The sequence below is a fragment of the Rhineura floridana genome, chromosome 14 (genome assembly GCF_030035675.1).
Source record: "Rhineura floridana isolate rRhiFlo1 chromosome 14, rRhiFlo1.hap2, whole genome shotgun sequence".
Classification (NCBI taxonomy): Eukaryota; Metazoa; Chordata; class Lepidosauria; order Squamata; family Rhineuridae; genus Rhineura; species Rhineura floridana.
The window spans coordinates 27390092-27408785 of NC_084493.1; the positions used below are offsets into that span (position 1 = coordinate 27390092).

At 44.8% G+C, this 18694-nt stretch overlaps 1 protein-coding gene across 2 annotated transcripts in view; it reads right to left on the reverse strand.

Annotated features, from left to right (window-relative positions):
• SCAPER (S-phase cyclin A associated protein in the ER) overlaps positions 1-18694 on the reverse strand; it is a 306133-nt gene that overhangs the window by 24085 nt on the left and 263354 nt on the right. For both annotated transcript variants that reach the window (XM_061595510.1, XM_061595511.1), the window contains exon 29: positions 9978-10127. In XM_061595510.1, coding sequence (XP_061451494.1) covers positions 9978-10127 — 150 coding nt within the window. The remainder of the gene's footprint in view (positions 1-9977; positions 10128-18694) is intronic.

Sequence of the window (18694 nt, forward strand, 5' to 3'; positions counted from 1 at the left end):
AAGAAAAATGAGCAATTCCAAGAACCAATGGGTGGTATTCAATGTTGTTTTACTCAGAGTAGATCCACTGAAATTAATAGACATGACTAACATAGGTTTATTAATTCTGAGTTGAATGCCACCCATTTTTTCACATGGTTACATAATTATCAGGTAGAATGGTCACTACAGGAGACAGCTAGAAAGGGGAGGAGCAAAATGGTACTGGTCCCCACCAGGCCAATGGAGAAGGTGTCAGTGTCTTAACCCATCCCTCTGATGCAGCCTAGAAGCCTCACTGCTGATGGAGATAACTCCGGAAGGGGAGGAGCCAAATGGTCCTAGATAGGCTGATGGAAGAAGCTTCACTTAGCTTCTATCTACATAAAAATTAATCAGAACTGGACAAATATACAAATTCAATCATTCTGGACACCACAAACAAACGCCTCCAAAGGTGAATATGTCCATCCATCCACTTTGTAAACTCACAGAATAGCCATATACGTATTATGGATCAGAATGTCTTAAACACAGAGCAAACCACAGCTGTTCTATTTTTTTTCTATAATCACAGAGAAAGCTGAAGATTTATGGCCTATAAAGCTGTAGCATGGGTCAGATCAGATGGCGGCTCTCATAATCATGTCAGTGCTGACTTTGTTTTAAATTACCATTTGACATCGGGATTGCCTTGAAAGTAAAGGAATGATAGGCTTGGTTAGAGGCATAGCAAGCAGGATCATGCAATGACTCATTTAGTGGCAAAAACACTTGTGTTCATGGCTTTTAGTGCTTGCTTAAAGAAATCACATTCAACCGTTTTGCTAAAAAAGATTGGTTTTTGACACTACCACGTAGCTTTTACTGATGACTTGTCAATTACTATTTTTGAAAGGCTACCAATAGGCCAGAGTAAAAAATATTGTAAATTTCTTAATTGCATCCTGCAAAATATGACTACAGCTAACAGAGGAAAATATGATCCAATGAAGATATGAATTATATTGTTCTTATTCTTAACAATGATAGTACTACCAGCCCATCAAGGTTTTTCCCCCAGTACTAGCTGATTTTTATGTGATTTGTTTTAGGAAACAACAGCACATCCAGTTCACACAAAATTCAATTTTCTGTTACTTTACTACCTTGCAAAAGTCTAAAATGTAGACAAAATGTATCCTGCTCTGCAAGTATCTTTTACTACAGCAGTGTAAACAGCCCTCGCCACAGAAACAGTGGGCTGGTTCCAAAGGTTATCTTTCCCTGTCAAAGGAAGATTCCTTGAGTCATAGGAAAGGAACATTAATATCCAAGCCAGTCTTTGGTCTAAATGAGATTCTATAAATTGGACTCTCTTAACTGAATGTTTTCATCACACATGGTGATGATGCCAACACGTTCCACTGCAGTTGTGCATTGAACTGCTCATGCAGTGTAACAGCTGCTGGTTCAGAACAACTTATTCATTTTCTAATGAAAACATTACTGTATTTAAATCAATACTTTAAAGCTAGAGGAATGTAGTTGAAAATATTTTCCCAAGCTGCTAAGTCTGTCTCAGCCTATGTAAAATATGTGATTTAGAATTATTATACAGCCACAAGAGTGGCTGTATACTATAGTCAGCATGGATTTTTTCCATTCCGCAATGTTAAATTGAAAATACCCCCCATGACATGATTGCACAGGAGTAAATCCCACTGAACTCAATAATCATGGAAATGATCAAACCAGCCATCCTCTCCTTCTTCCTCCCATCACCTCGCCCCTTCCCTCCCCCTTCCTTTGCCCCTCCCCTTCCAATCCCCTCCTTCCCCCTCCCTCTCCTTCCACTCCCCTCTCTTACTCCTTCCCTCTCCTCTCCCCAACCCCTCCTCCCCCATGGTCAGTTTTACCTATCCCAACCATGATTGCATGGGAGTAAATCCCACTGAACTCAATAAGCATGCCAGTGGCGTCACTAGGGTTGGTGTCACCCGGTGCGGCCTGCAGCACCTTCTCCCTGAGACTGTGAGTGATCGTGTGTGTGCAGCACGCGCGCGGCCAAGCAACAGAGCCCAGAAGCGCGCTGCCGCCACTTCTACCCTCTAACAGCCGAGGAAGGCAGCCGGCGTGGTACGCGAAGTCTCTCGGTGCCTAGGCGGTGTCTGGGGGAGACGGCTCTGGGTGTCACCCCGTCTGGTGGTGTCACCCGGTGCGGCCCACACCTGCCGCATGCAAATGATCAGACCTGCCTTTCCCCTCCTTCCCCTCTCCTCTCCTCTCCCTTCCTCCTCCTCCCCTGCCCACTCTAGCCCTCCCTCCCTCCCAGGCAATTTTACCTATCCTAAGCATGATTGCATGGGAGTAAATCCCACTGAACTCAATAAACATGCAAATGATCAAACCTGTCCTTCTCCCCTCCCCCTCCTGCCTGCTCCCCTCCCCCCTCCCCCTCTGCCCTTCCTCCTCCCCCTTCCCCATCCCCTGTGGTCAGTTTCACCTATCCTAAGCATGACTGTGGTGTGGTGTAGCGGTTAGAGTGTTGGACTAGGACCTGGGAGACCAGGGTTCGAATCCCCACACAGCCATGAAGCTCACTCGGTGACCTTGGGCCAGTCACTGCCTCTCAGCCTCGGAGGAAAGCAATAGTAAACCCCCTCTGAATACCGCTTACCAAGAAAACCCTATTCATAGGGTCGCCATAAGTTGGGATCGACTTGAAGGCAGTCCATTTCCATTTTCCCAAGCATGACTGTGGGGGAGTAAATCCCACTGAACTCAATAAGCATGCAAATGATCAATCCATTCTCAGCAAACTTGAACAGGATCCCATTTCTTACCTTCCAGATTAAAAAGCAGAGAAATTCACTAATAGGCAAAAAACCTTGCTGTTAAAGAATGTACCTATAGCCAACAAATATTTCTATTTAAACTTTAAAAAGCAGGGAAATTGGGCAGCTATAGTGAATATACCAGGGGAATGCACCAGAGGCAAATGTTATCAAATTCTTCCAAGCTACACAGGAAGTGGATTGGACTGTGAAAGACCAACCCAAATGGTGTTTGCATTTTGACCAATTTGTAGGGCAGTACAATATCTCAGAGAGGAGTTCAGGTCTCCTGCTCCCCTGGTGCATTCACTATAGCTGCCCAATTTCCCTACTTTTTAAAGCTTGATAGAGATATCTGTGGGCTATAGGTACGTTCTTAAACTGCAAGGGGTTTTGCCTATTAGTGAATAATGTTTCTACATAGTATTCCCAGGGTCTTAAAGCTGTAAGACTGAGAAAAAGGAGTAAAACACAAGGCTGATGGTTTATGCTGAAGGACTATGTAGTCAGATTTATGATTTGGGGCACTGTGGGACAAATGAACCGTGCCAACCATCTTTGCACCCTGTCACACAAGATAATGTGGTCCAAGTACTTCAATCTGCAAAGATTTGCCAAATTAAAAATATTCACAATGAATATGCAAAGGTTTCTTTCTTTTAAAATTCCCAGTACAGTAATGTGGAAGAAGCCAACTCATCTGTCATTCATGTTAATTTAATTATCAGACCACATTCAATTATCCAATATAAAATGCAAATGACCTCAACAGTTGACAACACATACTAATTGTGTTCATTAATGAGATCAGATAGAGAGGAGAAAACCAAAAGTGTCACGAGATGCAAGGAGTTTGTTAGTTAACAGCAACATTTTTAATTAGAAACTGTAATCCTACAGTAAGCCCCTGATTGGCTTACACAAAGGCAGAAGCATTATTCTTATTGCACAGTTTCACTTGTACACCCATCCATGGTATCGTGGGACCTATTAAGCCAACAGAATTAATGGTGGCTAATAAAGCGTGGGGATTCTGCCAAATTCGCAGGTGGCAGTATGAAGACTGTGGAAGAAATCTCTACCTCCAAACAGCTGCCTTGGAAGGCTGAACCTTCCCTTGTCTTCTGTGTGTTTGTGTGTGCAGCTCTGGGGCTCAGAAAGTGGCAAGAGCTGCCCTCATTGCTGAAGCGACTGGTGTGTGTATGTGCATAGCACATGCTTTGCATGCAGTATGTCCCAGGATCAATCTGTGGAATCTCCAGGCAGGGCTGAGGAAGACCCCTGTCTGAAATGCTGGAGAGCTTTGGCCAATCTAGACAATATAAAGCCACACGGACCAATGGTCTGACTTGGTATAAGGCGGCTTCCTATGTTCCACTTTGGAGGGGGAAGTCTTAGCTTTTGTTCCCCCCTCAAGGTGACTGGGCTGAGTTGGGAAGGGAAAGGTTTCTGTTCAGAGTCCTTTTCAGTTGGGAAAATGGTCTTGATTTAAAAAAAAAAGATTGCCACTACTAAAAATGAAGTGGTGCCAAAAGTTTTTTTTTTTTAATTTAAGTTTAAAACTGCCTTTTTTCACTGAAGTATATACAAGGCCACTGAGGGAAGAATCAAATTCGGGGCTTTACTAATAAATGTATAGAGAGCTATATGCCTATGAAGGGCGAGAAGTGAAGTAATGCAACAAAAATCCTTGCAAGGGAGGCATGGATGTCCAAAATGTGACAACTTATGACTGCACAGGCGTTATAATAGCCATGAGACAATGGATGGAATCATCAAGTGACTGTTCTGTATTTGTATCTCATCCTTATTCCCCCAGTGGTTTAGGAGCATCATAAAAGAAGGGTCTCCCATCCAGACACTGGCAAGGCCCAGATCTGCTTAGCTTCATGAATGGAACTATTAATAATAATAATAATAATAAATTTAATTTATGTGTCGCCTATCTGGCCAGTGGCCACTCTAGGCGACGTACATACAATAAATATAGCAAAATACAATACAAAAAATACAGTGTAATAGTATAGATTATAAAACAAACAATACATAATGGGAGGCATGTAAACAAAAAATATTAAGCCTCCCCAGAAATCCCAAAAGCCTGTTGAAAGAGCCAGGTCTTTAAGGCCTTGCGGAACATATTCAGGGAAGAGATGTGCCGAAGATCTTGTGGGAGGGAGTTCCAGAGGGTGGGGGCCGCCACTGAAAAGGCCCTCTCTCTAGTACCCGCCAATCTAGCTGCTTTGGTTGGCGGGACTGAGAGAAGGCCTTGTGTGGCCGATCTTGTTAGGCGGCATGATTGGTGGCGTTGTAGGCGCTCCTTTAGATAAACTGGGCCGAGACCGTATAGGGATTTAAAGGTTAATACCAACACCTTGAATTGGGCCCGGAAAACAACTGGAAGCCAGTGTAGATCGAACAACACTGGCGTGATGTGGTCCCGGCGACGACTGTTTGTGAGAAGTCGAGCCGCCGCATTTTGTATAAGTTGTAGTTTCCGGACCATTTTCAAGGGTAACCCCACGTAGAGCGCATTACAGTAATCTAATCGAGAGGTGACCAGGGCATGCACTACCAGTGGGAGCTGATGAACAGGAAGGTAGGGTTGCAGCCTACGTACAAGGTGTAGTTGATACCAAGCTGCCCGGCTCACAGCTGAAATCTGAGCCTCCATGGACAGCTTGGAATCAAGTACAACCCCGAGGCTGCGGACCTGGTCCTTTAGGGGTAAACTCACCCCATTGAACTTCAGGTCAACAGTTCCCAACCTTCTCTTGTCCCCCACGAGCAGTACCTCGGTCTTGTCGGGGTTCAGTTTCAGTCTATTTCTTCCCATCCATCCACTCACGGACTCCAGGCACTTGGACAAGGTTTCCACAGCCAACTCTGGCGAAGATTTAAACGAGAGATAGAGCTGAGTGTCATCTGCATATTGGTGACACTGCAGCCCAAATCTCCTGATGATCGCCCCCAGCGGCTTCATATAGATGTTAAATAGCATGAGAGAGAGGATAGAACCCTGTGGCACACCACAATTGAGAGGCCAAGGGTCTGAAACCTCCTCCCCCAATGCCACCTGTTGGTACCTATCAGAGAGAAAGGAACGGAACCACCGTAATACGGTGCCTCCTATTCCCAATCCCTCTAGGCGATATAAGAGGATACTGTGGTCGACAGTATCAAAAGCCGCTGAGAGATCGAGGAGGACAAGGAAGGTGAATTCTCCCCTATCTAATGCCCTCCTCATATCATCTACCAGAGCGACCAAGGCTCTTTCAGTTCCGTGACCAGTCCTGAAGCCCGATTGGTATGGATCTAAGTAATCCGTTTCATCCAAGTGTGTCGACAACTGATTGGCCACCACTCGCTCAATGACCTTGCCCAAGAATGGTAAATTCGAAATTGGGCAAAGTTATTAAAAACTTGGGGATCCAAGGAGGGCTTCTTCAGGATGGGCTTTACAATTGCCTCCTTGAGGGCTGATGGCATCACACCCTCTTTCAAGGATGTGTTTACCACCGCCTTGATCCCCTCACCCAACTTCTCTCTGCATCTCATGATGAGCCACGATGGGCAAGGGTCAGTTAGACAGGTGGTAGGCCTTACAGTCAAAAGCACCTTGTCCACATCCTCAGAAGAGAGAGGCCGAAAATGATCCCAGCATACCGGCGTGCAACTGGTCAACTCTGGTTCATTCACTGTATCCACGGTGCACGGGATCGAGCTCCGTATGTGTTCGATTTTATCAGCAAAGTGCTTAGCCAAAGTGTCACAGGAAGCTTTTGACTGTTCCAAGGGTTCCTGAGCAACTGGACCGACCAGGCTTCGAACCACTTGGAATAACCTCTTGGGACAGCACTCTGCAGACGCAATAGAGGCAGTAAAGAAAGCCTTCTTTTCTGTCTTTATTGCCACTTGGTAGGCAGTTACTGCTGCTCTAACTTGTGTCTGGACACCTTCGGAGCGAGATTTCCGCCACCGGCGTTCTAGTCGTCTCACCTCCTGTCTCAGAGTACGCAACCGTGGCGTATACCACGGTGCTAGCTGAGTTCTATTCAGGGGGAGAGGACATTTCGGAGCCACCCGGTCTAACGCCCTGGTGATCTTTCCATTCCACTCCATCACCAGGGTTTCAACTGGGCAACCTTCAGCAGGTTCCAGTTTCCCTAGCGCAGTCAGGAATCCATCAGGATCCATCAGGCGCCTGGGGCGGACCATTCTAATAGGTCCATCACCCCTGCAGAGAGGGTGTGGCATCGAGAGATCCATGTTTACCAGATGGTGATCTGACCATGACACAGGAGTGGAAAGAACCACTCCCAACTTCAGAGCACTTTCCTCCTCTCCCAGGACAAACACAAGGTCGAGAGCATGACCGGCTACATGGGTGGGCCCAGTATTACTGAGGTGCAGTTTCCAGGAAGCCATGGTTTCCAGGAAATCCCGAGGGGCTCCAGTGAGAGTGGTCCCGGCATGCACGTTGAAGTCACCCAGCACTAACAATTCTGGGGACAACACCTAATGATTTGTCTTATTCATTACTAAATTAAACTTGAACTTTCTGTCAATGTAGTCAAAGTGGTGTACATGGTGTCTCTGCCATTTAAATCTTATCCTCACAACAACCCTGTGAGGCAGGTTAGGCTAAGAGACTGTGGCTAGCCTAAGGTCACCCAGCGAGCTTCATGGCTGAGTGAGGATTCAAAGCCCAGCCTCCCAGGTCCTGTATGCCACATTGGCTTAGCTGTACAGCCTTAGCTGGACTGAATGAAAACCATCTGCTATACAGATTGATAAACACTGCCACTCTATAGTTTGGAGCACTCTGAGACAAAACACAGCCTTAGACTATGCCTCTTGGCTGCACTCGCTAAGGCCATCTGCCAAGTTGGCATGATGCTGACTCACAAGTTGGTCAGACCTTTGCCTCAGGGCACAAGTGCCAGCAGTGATGGGCACATAATGGATATGTCTTGGGAATCCCTGTTTTCTGCCGTTCCTGGCACACTCACACTGCCCAGCCCTTTCTAATGAGTCACATCTGTCTTGAAATTTGTGCCAAAAAGAAAAAAAAACCCATGAAAATTATTAACCTGTAAGATGAATTTTGGCACTTCTGTATGCCAACCAGGTTAGTTGTATTTTGCAATAGGAATCCTAGGAGCACAATCCTACCTCTTGGAATCTCAAGATGCATGCATTACCAAAACACAGTTTGAAGAGTAGCTGGAAGCAGCAGCAGAGACTTGGTTCTGGACCCCTGGAGTTAAATTTGGCTCCATATTCCAGCTCTTGCATTCTGATGCCCCAGATCTTGCATTCTGAAGGATGGCAGCCAAAAAAGGCAAGGATCCTCAGCTTTTAGTTACCGTAATACTGCTACAAGAACGATGATGGACTATAGCTACAGAGCTGGGAGAAACACATGCTTTGCAAGCAGAAGGTCCCAGGTTCATTCCCCAGTGTCTCCAGGCAGGACTGTCAAAGACCCCTCTGCTGCTAGTCACTGTAGACAACATTGAGCTACGGCAGATGGACCAATGGTCTGGCTTGCTGTAAGGCAGCTTCCTATACCTCCACATAAATGGCAGGTGCTGCTCAATGCTGGGCCACAGACACTGAGAAACTAAAGTGGTTCCCTGGAAGCCTGTGGTAAGCCTCAGAAGTGTTCTTTAATTTATATGGACAAGTAGAAAAATCCATTCGTTTCAATGTTTATAAGCAAACTAGGCATTCTATGTAGCTGAAAAAGAGCTAAGCAACAAACGTAAATGAATGGGAGACGAGATGAGTACACAAAACAAATGCCCAAATACCTCAAAACCAAAAGTCATATTCTGCGCTAACGTAGGCTATGCACACACCATATTTAAGCACATTCCCTGTGCCCCCTCAAAGAATCCTGGGAACTACAGTTTGTTAAGGGTGCTGGGAATTATAGCTCTGTGAGGGGTAAATTACAGTTTCCAGTATCCTTTGGTGGGGGGATGTGCTTTAAGCAGCCTTTAAATGTATGGTGTGTACACAGCCTTAACCTCCTGGAAAACACATTAACAGTCGGGTTTTATATTTTTTTAAAATGGGGACCAGCTATTATGTTCTCTGTCCCAGAAGCTCAAATGCAGGTTCAACCTGAGATCTGCACAGCAGCTTGTTAGAACCTGATTCAATTAGCACTACATGTCTACTCAAGAGGAAGTACCACTGAGTTCAATGGGGTTTGCTTTCATGTAAATGAGTATAGACTGAAATCTTTTCTTACCCCTTCATTTTAACATTAAAAGACAAACATCAAAAGCTTCAATATCAAGTCAGCTTTTCTTCATCCCCTCTCCATTTTGCTGACCATTCAGAGAACTCAAATTTTGATTTATATATTTATTTATTTGACAATTATAGAGCACATTTCAGTCCTAATAAAGTATTGCCCAAATACTTTGCCCCCCCCCAAGTAACCAATAATGCCCCTTCTCTTATTAGAGGGTTTACAAAGTAGAACAGAATCTTTGGACTATTCAGCATCATTCTGATACATCAAATCTTGTAAATTCCTTCCGGTACTATAAAAAACTGCTTTGATGTTTTATTACAATCAAGCAGTATATAAATTCTGTTAAATACAATAAATAAATAAAAAGCATGAAGTTCACTATAATCCACAGTTACAAGAAAGTGAAAAAAGGAAATGCTCACTCTGTCATATAGAGCTTTTAATTCAAGTGGCATGTAGGTGCAGATTTGGGGGGTGAACAGCACAAAAACAAGAAATTCCTCCAACAGCCATTCTCCAGTTTAGAAAAATAGCACGGCACTGTTAGCAATCACTTACTAAAAATGAGATCAAATTTAAGACTGACAATTGCAAAGATTTCTGTTTGCACCAATATATCTATCTACTGATCTTCTTGGTACTAACAACTTTCATTTTTTGGAAAACAGTCTAACAACTGGATTCTAATCATGTTTACTAACATTCTGCTAATTTTGATGGTGCTTGCATCCAAATAAGTAAGTAAAGATGTTTTCACAAGCACCTTCAAAAAAAAGAACATTTTGTTATGGCTTCTGCAGCCGTCCGTGCCAAGTATCTCTGTTTTTTGCTATGAGAAAGGCAAAAGGGCCTCCTATGGTCAGAGTTGGCAAACCCAAGCTGAGCCGGAATCTTCAGACTGATAGCCTTACCTGATTATCTGGGTGGTTTACAGTGAAATAGCCCACGCACACAATGACTTCATGCAATAGTGCTTCACAGGTATGCTGGGAACAGTGCCACAACAAAGAGCTTATAATGTGTCGGAATGCAAGGGACAATCCTTCAGCGCCCACAATAGACTGAAAGACAAAGAGATAAAAAATCATAACCATTTGCAGATAACCAATGAAACCAAAGAGAGGTATTGCTACAAATCACATAACTTTACCATCTGGACATTGTTTTGTGCCTATTGATTTCAGTAAGGAACTTGCATCCAAAAAGCACACTTTGAACACAGGACTTAAGTCAGAATTTGTTAACATGCCCAGGATGTAAAGATTTTATAAACTAGCTGTATAAGATCTAACAGTTCATGGGTGCTTGTTTTTTAGTTCAGGGAACAAAATACTATCCTCTCAGTTTATGTCTCATCTTTTCAGCATGATATTCCATATATGTGCTACTGTAAATAAAGAGTGGATTTCAATTTTAAGAGGGCAAAGATGACTTAGCTGGCAATTCGGTAGCATTAAAAACCCAATTTAATCAGACCAGTTTAACAATGCATTTTCCAAGAAAGCTTAATTTTAGTATCACTTATCAGTAAAAAGTCATTTTTATTTTAGCAATAGCGTAAAATATATGCTTAGTAATTTGTGTGTGCTGAACAGCAGTAAAGATATGCTAATACTGAACGCCACCCTCATTCCACATATAAACACAACAACATGAGGAGTTTACAAGGACCTAGATAGGGTGGGAAACCTTTAGCCCTCCAGATGGTTTTGGGACTCCAAATCTTATCAGCCCCAGTCAGCATGACCAATGGTTAGGGCTGATGGGAACTGTAGTCCAACAGACTCCCCACCCCTATCTAGATGGAAGGATGAGATGACTTATCCTCTTGTAAGACTAGAACTTTGAGTCATCCATGTAATTGATGGGAACTAGAATTCAGGACTGACAAAAGAAAGTACTTATTCCCACAGCACCTAATTAATATATGGAACTCACTGCCACAAGATGCAATGAAGGCCAATGACCTAGATGCATTTAAATGGGGATTAGACAAGTTTGCTATGAAAGGCTATTGGCCATGATAGTTAAATAGAATCTGCCTGTTCAGAAGTAATATTTTTATTTTACTTTATTTATATTCCTCCTTTCTTCTGCCATGAAACCCAAGGTAGTGTACATGTGATTCTTAGAACTGACCAGCCCTAGACATGCTTAGCTTCAAGCAACAAGGTGGCCTTGGATGCCTTCAGACCAAACTCTCAGCAACCTAGTATTCAATATATCACTGAATACCAGATGCTGGGGACATAAGAGGGAAGACTGTTGTATTCATGCCTTGCATCTGGATTGGTCAACATGGGAAACAGGATGCTGTGCTAGATGGGATTACTGGTCTCGTGATTGGCTTCTTATAGTTGGAGGCTTCTACATCAGGAAAGGGGGGGATCTCCAGTTTTCCAGATATTGTTGGACTCAGCCCCAGCCAACATGGCCAATGATCAAAGACAATGGGAGTTGTAGTCCAGCAATAGCTGGAGGGCCACAACCTCTCAATATCTATTCTCCAGTGACCGAGTCTGCTGGTTTTGACCTCTAAAGTCCTACCTCAACCAGCCTTCAATCAGTTACATTCATGTAGTTCCTGTTTCTTCCTCAGGGGTGGGGAACCTCAAGTCTGGGGGCCGAAGAGGGCCCTCAAGGGCCCTCCCTAGGCTACCTCCCTCACTGGCCTTGCTCCACACCCTTCTTGAGTGCTTTTGCCTGGCTTGAATGTGTCCTTGAACTGCAATAATGCCTCGTGCTTGCCTGGCTGTAGACGTGTGTGTCACTTTTGCATGGCTGGAATGTAGGTACAAAAGGTAAGAGTCGCATCCATGGCTCCACCCACTTTTTTGCCTCTAGCCCCACCCACCACTGGCATCCAACCACCCTGAAGCTCGCCCACAAGGAAATGTGCCCCTAATCGGAAAAAGGTTCCCTGCCCCATTCTCCCTGTTCGCCTTTTCCAGATCCAGCACAAGCACCTTATCCTTGCAACCAGAGTACTCCATGGCCTTGCCCCTTCCACCTCCAACCTTTTTCTCTCTCCATCCTTAGAACCCAACCCATCCATGCCAGCTCCACCACCTGCCCCTTCAAATGACTCCACCCTTTCTCCCTTGCTGCCCCTGAAGCTTGGAACTGCCTCCCTGAATGCCTCCCTCCCTCCATATGGAAGGCCACCTTTGGTATGAATGAAAAACACTTTGTTCAAGCATGTTTTAAAGCTGCCTGTACTACATAAAATGCCTAAAGATTTTTTTTAAAAAGCCATACATAAGCAATCTGAATAAATAAAGGAATATTTCTTCATATCCCTCCTCAGATCCTGCCTTTTCCATGAAGCCTTGGGTCAAACAAATCCTTTGTCCCTATGCCCTACTGTAACTACGTCTATATATGTGTAAAAGCAAAGCAAATTCATATTCTTTCCATTTAAAACTGCTGCCATCTCCATTCCCTGATGTCTCCTCCTGTGTTGAATTTTTTCACTGCATCCATCTTGGGGCAAGAGCCTGCCCTCTTGCACTCTGTAAAGCACCAGACATGCTGATGGGGCTCTACTACTATATTACCATTTTGACTACACCTCTCTCTCTCTCTCTCTCTCTCTCTCTCTCTCTCTCTCTCTCTCTCACACACACACACACACACACACACACACACACACACACACACACACACACACACACACACACACACATTAAGAAGGAGCTTGCTTCTTAATATATCTAATTCCACCTTCTGTAGAATTGGCTTTTTAGATCAGAGCAACCAGCCATACCTCTGAAGCTGGATAACTGTCTAGGGAGCCTTCCAAACCTCCAAGGGAGCCCTCCCCCTGCACACCTACACATTTGAAGGGACCGATATTGCCTGACTGTGCCTTGACGGATGGATTGCAGCTGCCTCTGTAAACCTTCTAGTGCCCCCTCCACCCCTCAGAGAAGCCTGCAGGGGCAGGGAACTACTACTAAGCAACCTCCTCAATCCCCAAGGGTCACTCCTCCCCAATGACTTCCCTGCACAATTCCCCCCCACCCCACCCCACCCCATTTCTGCACAGACATCACTTGCAACAAGTGATCCTTTTAAAACAATGGTTTGGTAACGAATACTCAAAAGAAGAAGATCCTTGTTAGCTGGGGTGGGGTGGGGGGTGGAAGGTTCAATGTTTGCTGGCTGTGGGAGGAGAAAAGGGGGCAAGCTGCTTATTATACTGGGGAGGCTTGGGAGAAGGTCCACTTTATCTGTGCAGACCACAGCCTCTATTTAATAAACATGTCAACCAGAAAAAGTGATGCAAGGTCAAAGGGGAAAAGGGATGCATGAGGAATGAACATCAAAGCTGATGAACTTGAATTAAACAACCCTATAAGCCTGTGGGGGGAAATATATATATCTGTCATTTACGTTTTCTTTGCTCCCTGTTTTAAAGTTTGCATAAAATAGATGTGTTTAACATACGCCGAAGAGTGGATACATACCAGCCCCAAATTCAGTACAAAGCTGGGCTCTTTCCCCATACCCCATCAGCCAGATTTGCTTCAATAAGATATTCTTTCCATCACTCAAATTATTCTATTATTTATTTATTTACGTTTGAACCCCACTGTTCACTCGGCTTACATAAAATCAGTTAAAACAAGGCAGTCCCTACCTGCAGGTTTGCAATCTAAAAAACATGACATGCAAGGGAAGAGGAACAGGGGTGGGAAGAGGAAAAAAGCAAACTCAGGCACCAACTGTTAAATAGTAGTTCTTATAATGACAAGCTGGTGTATTACTATGCCACGATAAATTTTTTCATTAGTTTATTTCCACAAGGACACAAAAAGAGCCCTGCAGAATCCAATCAAAGGCCTATCTATTCCAGCATCCTGTTCTGCACAGCGGTCAGCTAGATGCTGCCAGAAAGCCCATAAGAAAGGTGTGAAGGAAATAGCCATCTGTCTACCAACTGTTAGTCAAAGGAATACTGCCTCAGGGTTGTATCCAACTAAGTTTTAATCAGAGTAGGCCCATTAAATTAATGGACATGACTTAGATCCATTAATTTCAATGGATCTGCTCCAAGTGAAACATACAGGCGGGCCCCGCTTATACGGCAGGTTCCGTTCTGGACCCCCGCCGTAAAGTGGAAATCGCTGTAAAGCGGAGCCCCATTGAATATAATGGGGCGTGTCGCATGAAAATGCCGCAAAATCAGCTTTAAAAATGGAGAATCAATGCCGCCGCATTAGCAGAAGGAACGCCGGGAAGCGAAGCGCCGGGAAGCGGGGCTCTACTGTAGTTGGCTTCAATGCTCAGAACCTGAAGGTTCCATTTAGTTATCATGTCCAATAGCTACTGATAGACTTCTCCATGAATTTGTCTGATCCTTTGGCTTTAATAATTGGTGCCTGAGTTTGCTTGCTTTTCTCTTTCCTCCTCAGACCTTTTTCCTTTTGTGTCATGTGTAGGGCATTTCTTGTTTGCCACTGATGTTCTGTAAGCTGTTCTGTGAGCCTTTTCAGCTGAAGAGCATGGTAAAAATGCTTCAAATAAATTAAACAAGCCCCCTTTAAAGTTCTCTAATCTAGTTGTTGTCACCTCATCTTTTGGCAGAAAAATCCATACATGGAAATTTCAGATCTACTTAAATGAGAAAGAGATTCATTCCATCATACAATTTAATACATCATCATAATAATTTCAGTCTTCATCCTATTATTATAAGAACACAGAATAGAAGAACAGCCTGGCAAGATCAGATTATAGTCTCATCTAGTTCAGTACCCAGACAGATGTCCCCAAGAAGCTCGACAGTTGTACATGAGGAAAACAGCCCTCTCCTGTTGGGCCCCAGGCAACTGGTATTCAGAGAAATATTGCCTAAGAATTTGGTGGTTTCAAACAGGGCTGGCCCTACCACTAGGCAAACTGAGGCAGCTGATATTGGGTGTCACGAAAGGGCAGAAAATGGCTAATTATTTAATGTATTATTATTGTATTTTTAGTGGCAGGGAGGGAGATAGACTCTTACTAAAGTAACTTGAGTGGCCTTGAGTGCTATGCACCTTGGCTCTGAAGTAAGCCCCGCTTAGTTTAATCGTCAAAATAAGTTGGAGAAACAAAGTTGTGGGCAGGGTGATTTTATGAAACCATTTCCCTTCAAAATACTGGTTCACAAATTCAGTTCACAAATTTTGGCCCAATGACAATTTCTCCCAAGTCCTACTAGAAAACAGTTGGCAACCTTGCCTGGTTGACCATAATTGGGCCCTGAGAGAGCTACCATACCTAGATTGATTTAAAAAGTGGCAGCGGCAGCACTGAATTCCAAGGACATATGACTTTACATGGTTGCCGGGACAATGAGGTTCCATTGTGAAGGAGGCTGCAGGTTCTAAACTTGCTCACTGACTTACTGGAGTTTGCTGCAGGCAGAGGCACCATGAGGTCTCTCCTGCCAGTTGGTTCTGGTTGCACCAACTAAGCTCATCAACCCTTAAACATCATGGCACTTGGGAGACTGATTGGAGTAAGTGGTTGACCAACCAGCCACAAAAAGAGAGAAACAGACTCCCTTGCAAATCTGGGATCTTATTACATCCTGGCCCTATTGGGATGGCCCAAGTAATCACTAACGCAGCCAGTCCATCTCTCCTTCTGACCTGGATGAATTTCTGCTCTCCTTTGCCGAATGTCTGAGAGAGATGTCCATGCTTCTGCTTGCTGAGCTTCAGCAAGAGAAGGCTCCTGAGGCTCCTCCTGTGAGGTATGATACCTGGCTCCCCATTTATTATTCTTATACATACCATCAGTACATATTTGCAGAGTTTATCACGGTTTTGTCGGCAAAGAGAGGATAGGGAGCTTCCAATCTAAATTTTGAATGGGGAGTCAACAGTGGAAGGGGAGGGAGGAGAGGGAGGGGATAGACAAAAGCAGGAAGCCAATAGTGACCCGAGTTTGGGCTTGGGAGGAAGACTCAGGGGGTTAAGCCGCAGAAACAGGATCTGAAGGCTGGGAGGGGAAGATGCACATATATATTGAACTCTTTTGTGTCTCAAGAATGGGGGCGCCCTGGGGGGCTTCCTCTAATCTGCTTTTCAGGGACTGGTGCCAGGGTGACTGCAGGTTTTTGCTGGTGGACCTGCCACTTCATCCTTTGGCACCCTGAGTCCTAGTGAGCCCCACAGCTCCCCAGACCATAACACTGAAGTCAGCATGTGGCCAGCTGGCCTGGGTTCAATTCAGTGGCACCTCCCTCAGTGCAGAGGGAGGCTGTGCAGGAAAAAAGGAATTAGGAGCATTTAATCCTCCTGGACTCTATCAGGTTGGCTGCCTAGTGAGCAGAAGCATAGGACATCTGTGAATATGCCCATGTCCGAGTCAGACCACAGGTCTATTCAGCCCAGGACTGACCATTTCTGATTAGCAGCAGCTCCCCATAGGCCATGACAAAGGTCTTCCCCAGCCCTGGGAGAAGGTCTTTTTATGAATGGAGATGCTGCAGCTTGAACAGGAGGCTCCTGTCGGCCAATCATGTGCTCCACCTTGGAGCGGGGAACCCTCCCTTAGCTACACAGAAGTATTGCTTGCCATGCCTGAGACCTGCCAAAATCCCATCTTCATAAATATCAAAGGTAAATGTGACAATCTTTCTTAAGCATATCTTCTGGATGTCAGTCTATTCTGAAAGGGCATGGAAAACAGCCAGCAACTTTGTCTGCTTGTCCACCATTGGGCCCTGACAGAGCAACCAAACTAGTATTGACTCAAAAAGTGGCAGTTGTGGCTCTGGATTCCAGGGCCATGTGTATTTCCATGATTGCTGGGACAACGACCTTCTGAGCAGGCCTGGCCCATTGTGGAACAGGCCGCAGGTTCTGATGCTACTAATGGCAATTAAACCCTCCTGTACTGTGGACAGTACAGCTACCACCAGGAAAGGAGCAGCAGATTGTATAATATGGTAAGGATGTGGCCCACAAAGGCACTGTCCTATTGAGTACCAAATCTTGCTCCATCTACTTCCTTCTGCATCAAGAATTCTTAATCTCCTCATGGAAGAAAGGTCTTGCTGAACCCTAATAAATTTTGATCTGATAGGGAAGAGGTGTCCAGTGATATGGGGTGGGGGGAGGGAATTGGCAGAGAGAAATAGCCCCACTTCCCTGTATCTGTCATGTGATGTTTTTCTTGTGCTGATATCCACAACAGTGTCTTTGTGTGGGGTGGAGGGAAGTGGGGAGGCCTTCCTTAGCTGACCATCCCCAGGAAATCTGGTGGTGAGGTCTGAGTCTACTTGTCTCCTCAGGCAAAAGTCACAAGAATAACTGGGGCGATCATCTAGTCCACTGAGGATGGTGGAGTATTTGGATCCCTAAGCTGCTGCTAGGCCTGGTCAATAACATCTTAGAAGTCGCCAGCCTGCAGAGGACCTTGGTTCAAAGTCAGAGCCAAGGGAACAGCTGCCTGCCTCCCAAGTAAGCGGTGAGACTGCGAAAACTGGAAGAGAAATAAATTAATTCTGCCTCTGCCCCATCATTCGTCTATGGGCAGAGTATGCCCACTGGCCACATATCTGGCTAGACTGCATGAAATACTTTTGGGGCATTGTGCCATCCCTCTCCTCTGACATGCCCTTTTACATTAAGAACTTCAGAAATGTTGTTGAGCAGTTGTTCACTAAATCCTGAGCTTCCTGGAGTGATATTCTGAAGCAGAGGCTGTGAAGTTTTCCCCCAAGGGCTGCATTCCCTTTGTGGGCAACCTTCTGAGAGCCACATGCCACTTGTGGGTGGGGCCAGAGACAAAAGTGAGCAGAGCAACAAATGTCAACTTTATCTTTGTACGATAAGCTAGTTTCTACGCACCAACCCACTCTTTATCTTCCACCCAGGCAAGCAAGAGGTTTTATCAGAATTCAAGGACACATTACAGTCAGGCAAAAACACTCGGGGTGAGAAGCAGAGCCAGTGAGGGGAGTGGCCTGGTGAGAGTTCCAAGGGCCAAATAGAGGCATGGAGGGCTACATTTGGCCCCCAGGCCTGAGGTTCCCCACCCGTTTCAAAGACTATCGGATGGAGTCTTTCGTTTCATAAAAGTTGAAAATAAAAAAACTGGGCAACGTAATGTGCTAACTCAGGTAGGTATATATATATACACACAAACACATACATATAATGTGTTGTTTCATTATTATTACCATAAAACATACTTAAACATAATAAAAGCAAATGTCTTCGTCACATAACATATGTCATAGTGTGTGAAGATGAAAGGTTTACATAACAGCCACAATTATTTGTGTGCATATACACCAACTTCAGCAAAATTTCTCCTTTAAATCAGAGGTTTAAGGAAACAGCACTGGGAGGGAGAAGTGATTTCCATGCGTTCTAAGTCCTGACAATCAGGGCTTCAAACCCAGCATCACCTGACATCACTATGAAATCAGGTGACTGACAGGTGGGTGGCTCTGCCCATCTGTCTAGTTTGGCCTCCCAAGGGATGGTGAGAGAATGATCTGGTCCGTTAGCTAGAAAAAGTTCCCCAACCCTATTCTACAGGCCCTTGTTGTGCTTCCCTGGCTGCTGCTGCTGCTGCCTCCAGAAAGTGTCCCCATTGGTGAGATAAAAGGGCAAGTGCTGGGGTT